The sequence below is a fragment of the Lissotriton helveticus genome, chromosome 5_1 (assembly GCF_964261635.1).
Source record: "Lissotriton helveticus chromosome 5_1, aLisHel1.1, whole genome shotgun sequence".
Taxonomy (NCBI): domain Eukaryota; kingdom Metazoa; phylum Chordata; class Amphibia; order Caudata; family Salamandridae; genus Lissotriton; species Lissotriton helveticus.
The window spans coordinates 2101732699-2101739439 of NC_136065.1; the positions used below are offsets into that span (position 1 = coordinate 2101732699).

The 6741-nt window shown below is 40.5% G+C and overlaps 1 protein-coding gene across 1 annotated transcript; it reads left to right on the forward strand.

The window, feature by feature from the left end:
* Nucleotides 1-3688: 3688 nt before the first annotated feature.
* On the forward strand, nucleotides 3689-5487 carry LOC144754013 (uncharacterized). Its single transcript, XM_078641529.1, has one exon. The coding sequence runs from the start codon at nucleotides 3772-3774 to the stop codon at nucleotides 5107-5109; it is 1338 nt and encodes a 445-aa protein (XP_078497655.1). The 5' UTR covers nucleotides 3689-3771; the 3' UTR covers nucleotides 5110-5487.
* Nucleotides 5488-6741: the final 1254 nt, after the last annotated feature.

Consider the following 6741-nt stretch of genomic DNA (forward strand, 5'->3'; position numbering starts at 1 on the left):
ACTTTCTGACTGCCTTTTCATGGCGGGCGGACTGCCATGAAAGCACAGGCGAAATGGGATGTTGTAATCCCTACAGCGGTGCCTGAGCATGCACCGCCCGTATTGTAGGGATTACTATCTCTCCGACCGGCACCTTGAGCCCTTCAGCTGCATGGCTGATCGTCTCTCTGCAAGATGCCTCCACATCCTAATGCAGCGGGCAGACCTGCAGGCGTCCTGGCATTGCCTGTCCAGCCGCCACCTAATCAGGCCCAAAGTCCAGAAAAAATTAGGGCAGGCCAAAACAATGGAGGTAGAACAGGTAAGGCAACATAATTCCAATCCCAGCCTGTGAGCAGTTCACTTCATGGAATTTTAATTTTTTGGGGAAATGTTATTCTTCCCCACCTCAGTATTTCCAAACACTGTTTATCACTCAAAACTCAATTATCTGACACAGCACCATATTGAGGTACTTATAGTCAGAAATGTGAATACCTCACTCTTTACTTTATTTTTCCTTCTTTTTATGAAGCATTTGAGTCTGGTCCAGTAACTTTAAAGGTCTGGTGTTAGCCAATATCTTTTGATTTTACTACAATGACTTGTATAACATACTTACAGGGGTTTTCCACCATCTCTCTTCCTCTATTGGTCTCTTCTTGAGGATTTCACAGTTTACTTCCGCTCACTACAGCATCAAGCATTGGGCTGGTTCAGCCTGCCTCCGCCGCTGGCTAACTTAATTTTGCACACAATGGGTTTCTCTTCAGTGCCAGTGTTATTCTTTTTACTTTATCTTTATTTTAGTGTTGCCTTTGTTTGTAGATCTAACAGACGAGAGCACACAGCTCACTCCAGATATATCAGTTCCTGTCTCCTGCCAATGCTGTTGTAAATTAATTTTGAAATGGCCTTTGTTTATTTATATCACTGCTGCTTTTTCATATCATACCAGCTACTCACATGAACTCTGAATATTAACTCATGAGGGTGCTCTATCTTTAAAATCCTGTCTGTCTTGCCTTCTTTCTGTTATTCATGCTTTCTTTCTTTCTTTCCTTCTTTGTTTCTTTGTTTCTTTGTTTCTTTCTTTCTTTCTTTCTTTCTTTCTTTCTTTCTTTCTTTCTTTCCTTCTTTCTTTCTTTCTTTCTTTCTTTCCTTCTTTGTTTCTTTGCTTCTTTCTTTCTTTCTTTCTTTCTTTCTTTCTTTCTTTCTTTCTTTCTGCCTCCTCTAGAGACTTAGCTGATTCCCTCAGTGTGATTTGTCACCAATTTATGGGCACAGCTGGTGTGAATCTTTAGGACACCTGGGAGGTGGGCAGTGTTCTCTTGCTGTCAGCGAGTGTCCGAGTGCAGGGCACACTGGGGGTAAAAGGATGCGGTTCCCTTGCCTCCTTACATCCCTTTTCCCCCACATGAGATGAAAACTTGTGTAAAAATGCAGAACAGAGACTCGATGGTTGTCTCAGCTCCATCCCAGCCCATCTACTCTAGTGAGATCTTTCTTAATATTTCTAAGACTTATCTGTCGGTCAACATTTCTCTCTGTGATTTTTTTCACTCTTCACAGTATCACTGTCTCTTCCTCTCACTCCCTTCTCAGCATCTCTCTTCTCTATCTCAACTTTTTTCCTCTGCCTTCTATCTCCTTATTTCGTCTTTTCTTTCTCTTCCTCCCTGCCATCCAAAGCTCTCCCATCTCTCTGTCTGTCTGCCTCCCTCTGTCTCCATACACTCACTTTTTCATGTTCTGTTTCTTTCTTTTCATTTGCTCTAACCATTCCCCCCCCCCCCCACCCCGCGCTCTTTAAAATTCCTTATTCTCTGATTCTGTTGAACTCTCTAAGTATGTCATCTTAATCCACAAGGGTCAAAGTACAGTCAATGGAAAAAGGGTCATGTTTTCAAAGGTGCAGCAGGTGCAGTGACACCAGGACCAAAAGCTCAAGGCACCCCATTAGACGCCTAATATTGCAAATGTTACTATTAAACAGGCTTTCACAAGTGCAGTTACATTGCAGACAACAAAGGTCATAATTTCAATGGTGCAACGGGTGCAGCAGCACTGGGTCCAAAAGTTGTCAGAACTTCTCTGGACACATAATATTGCTATATTTGACTACTAACCAGGCATTCACAATTTCAGCTACCTTGCAGTTAACAGGGTGGCAACGTAGCCAAAACCTCTAGGGACCCCACTAAATCCAGATTATTGCTAAAAATTGAACACGAAACAGGCAGTCACAATTGCAGTTACCTTGCATGCACTAGGGTAATGATTTCAATTGTGCAGCAGGTGTAGTGACACCAGCACCAACAGCTCTAGGCACCCCACTACACACCTAATATTGCTTTATTTTACTACTAAACAGGCAGTCACAATTGCAGTTACATTGCAGACAACAGGGTCATGATTTCAATGGTACAGCAGGTGCAGTGGAACAAGGACCAAAATATCTAGGAACCCCTCAGAAACACCTAATATTGCTATATTTTACTACTGAACAGGCAGTCACATGTTCAGTTACCTTGAAGACAACAGGGTCATGATTTGAATGGTGCAGCAGGTGCAGTGGCACCGGGACCAACAGTTGTCAGAACTCCTCTAAACTCCTAATATTGCTATATATTACTACTAAACAGGCAGTCACAAATACAGTTATCTTGCAGGCACTTGGGCACGATTTGAATTGGGCAGCAGGTGCAGCGGCACAGGGCCCAAAAGTTGTCAGAACTCCTCCAAACACATAATATTGCTATTACATCAAATAATTCTATTATTATCCTCTTTCATTTCAGTTTTCAAAATGTTGCTATTACTTACCCACACTTTACCACTAGTAACAGCACAATATATTGCCTTTTCGTACATAGACAAGTCATAACACTTTGACAGGCTTTCTGTAACTTATATTGTAAAACTACTCAACAAGCTACAATTTACAACAAAAAACAGTTTATTATTTATCACATAAGCAAAACCGAATGGATTTACCAATTCTTCTTTTTTGTCCTTACCTCCCTCCTTTCTTTTATTTTTTTTGCTTTCCTCCTATTTTTCAATCTCTCTTTCTCACCTTTTTTCCCAAAGACAAGCTCCTGGGAGCTACTGTCAGCCAATTGTCTTTTGTATACCTGTGTTAGCCAGATTTTGCTAAAATGATTTGTATAACATAGTTACCTACAGGGTTATGTGTATAATACAGATATCTACAGGGTCCACCAGTCTGTGGTTCTGCCAAACACATTTTCTTCCAGCCACTCCAGTATGCATCAAGGGGAAATGCGTCAGCCGACTTCAGCCATTCGTTGACTTCACTGTGAGTTACTGCTTGTTTTTCTTTTCCAAGGAGCACATCAACACACAAAGCAGTTCCCCTCAGTGCCAGGGAGTACTATAGCAATATGTGTTTTTTTGGGTGCCCAAGACAACATTTTTGCCTTTAGTCAATGTTTTTGTTTAGATAGAAGAGGGCCGGGCATTTCTTAAAACAACAAAGTTTTGCAAAAGCCGTGACAAAACAAAAGAAGAATTGCCAAAAGGCTAGAACCCCACACCAGTCTCATTTGCTTTGTCAAACCTTGTTCTTTCATTGTTGAAACACAATGATTGTTCATTGACTGTGTCAAAGTCCCTTCTTTTGTATGTAGGTGCAGTGCTTAGCGCTGTTTTTATGATCTGTAATGTGTCATTGCATTATGTTAATGTAAAAAAATAAAATAAAATTCTAACTCTTTTCTCCCTTAGATTCCACCTTTTGGACCATTTAGAAGACCTGGATTACAGTTTATGCTCTACAGAATGATGTGGTGCAAAAAGAAAGCCTGGGTATCTTTGAGCATATTTGCAATTGCTTGGTTATCAGTGTTTTTGTACTCAAATAACTACTATTGGATTAAAAGAGATCATCGTCATTTTAGGAAAGAGTATTTTCCCTCTCCCAATGTTAGTGTTTCAGGGGATACAATAACTAAATTAAGAAACAACAGGACTTTCATCATCGCGCCATATCAAGATCATAGGAACGGGAACAACATTCGCACAATCGCTATTGGTCACGAAGATGAGAAACAACTTTATTGCTTCATTCCCTGCACAACAAACAACAATATCTACGTAGTAAAGGCGGTCTTAGACATGCATAGCGATCGATTCGGTTTCCCTTATGTCACAACAGATATCCTTTGTTCAGAACCAATAAACTGTCACCCCAAATATATCGCATTCGATCCATTCCAGCATGCGTCTGTAGATGAACTTTCTCTGTTTGCAATACAGAACCTAGAGCCATCAACATCATTGTATGTGAATTTTACTGTGTGCATTTCCACCATGTTTGCAAATTATGACAATGTCTTACAGTTCACCCAGTCAATAGAGATGTATAAACTGCTGGGGGCCGGGAGGGTCACAATCTATAAAAATAATTGTAGCCATTCGATAGAAAGACTTTTGCAATATTACGTTGCTGAAGGGATTGTAGAGGTGGTACCTTGGCCCATCGAAAAGTACGTAACTCCAGCAAATGCATGGCACCACTCAATGGAAGCAAAGGATATTGGGTACTATGGGCAGTTGGTCACCCTAAATGACTGTATGTACAGGAATATGTACCGGAGCAAGTATGTGATACTCATCGACATGGACGAAATAATCCTGCCCTTCAAACACCCTGATTGGACGAGTATGATGGACGGTCTTCAGAAGCAACATCCAGATGTTGGGGCATTTCTTTTTGAAAACCACGTCTTTCCAAAACACGTGGTCAGCCCGATTGAAGGGTTTAACACATCGTCTTGGGAGGCTGTGCCCGGCGTGGATATCTTGAGGCATATTCACAGGGAGCCTGATAGGAAAAAACACTTTAACGACAGAAAAATGATCCTCAATCCCCGCAACGTGGTTCAGATTTCAGTACACTCTGTTCTAAAGGCTTACAAGAGCAGTCTGCATGTTCCACTCAATGTTGCACTTGTATACCACTGCAGAGCTTCTCGTCAGCCTGCTCTGCCTAGAGCATCCCTCATTGAAGATCCAACCATCAGAAAGTACATGATCCCATTGACTGAAAATGTTAACAAGGTGCTTGAACAGAATAAGTTTTTGAATAAAACTGCAGGCACCTGAAGGGCAGGTGGAGATTACTGACCACTATCTATTTGTTCCTGTTAAGCACCACCTTGGATGCCTGTGGAAAAGAGTATTGCTCTGACTAAATACAAAGAAGGGTGAATTTGCTATACAATGATCTGCACATCAATTTACGTTCTCTTCTCAAGTCCACTTCGACCACAAATCAAGCTCAACACATTCAATATTGAGTGCAACTTTGGTGTTTGATGCACATCCACCTAGAGCATCCACAAAGACCTCCTGCCCACAGAGATTGCAGAAGACAGTCCTAATACCAAAAACAACCCACCAGTGCACATCATATGTAGTCACTTTTATTTCTGGCTGTGGATCATTGTCATTTAAGAAATAAAATTTTAACTGTCAACACAACATGGCTACTGGAAATGATAAAGTCTATTCCGATAAAGAACATTGATGGATAAAGAGTGCTAAACTGCACAGAGGATAAACGTAGAGTAATGCTCTGAAGCTGCGCTACAAGGAAGACAAGATAAAGAGTTTTGTTGGGTTAGGGTGATAAGGGAACATTGTTAAACCGATACTTGTCCTTTTGGCTTACCTGGGCTGTCACTCAACAATATTGATTTGCATAAGGTGCTAACTCCTGTGGAGTTTGCCAGCCAAAATCCTTCATTCATCTGCTGAGCAACCAGAAATGATGACATTCACCTGCTACTCTATACAAAAAGTATTGCTCAAATAACTTTAACAAGATTGTTTAGTCTCAGGTTCTTAGAAGGTCCTCTTTTGAAGTCAGAGGGTCCTTCTGCAAGTGTCCTACACAAAAGACTCAAATGTTTATGTCAAAGTGGGTAGCATTCCCGACTGCTCGCGAAAGCAGCTGCTTCATTGAAGAATTTTTTTTTTTTGTAAACGTTCCTGTTGATGCTGCAGTTAAAACAACATATGCACATTTGTTGAGAAAGGGAATTTGTTCTAAAAAGAACCGGCGTCGATCAATTTGTTATTTATTGTGAAAATCGTCTATGTTAATCATGTTATTTTATGGAAACCTGCTTTGCAATATGCTATTTCCTGTTGAGACAGTCAGCACTTTCATCATTGATCTCGAGTAGTTTCATGCCCGTAGTTAGTCTCAAATGGAGCAAATCCCCAGCATGTTCAACATCAAAGCTAAATGAGGTGCACCAAACATGGGTCTACTATTGCCAACTTCCCAAACTCCATTCAACATAATCAGGATTTAAAATGTTATCTTTACAAATGGCATTTGTAAACAGTGAAACATGAAATCTGAATATTCTGCCAGTATGTTGGAATTTACACAACCTCAATTTTAGGGCTAGGGGTAGGCTTGTGCTGCATTCAAAAGTAGATAAACACAGTGGAAACACTCACTGGTGTCATGGACAAAAGAAAGTTTTTTTCAAGGTTAGGCATAGGAAGGGTTAACCTCCCTATTATTTTGCTTCGACTACACTTTTCCACTTGTCGTATTTCTACCTGCTACGCTTGTCACTTTTCATTGAACACTGCAGTACGTAAAGATTTCTAAGAAAGCTCAACAGATTTTTAAATTATTTCATAATAATTTGTTCCAGTTATTGGATTTATTGTTCCAATTGTAGGAATAATTTTACAGGAGCACATTCTGAATTTAAC

What these genes read in the sequence shown, in the direction of transcription:
- LOC144754013 (XM_078641529.1), top strand. Translation starts at nt 3,772, where the DNA reads ATGCTCTACAGAATGATGTGGTGCAAAAAGAAAGCCTGGGTATCTTTG.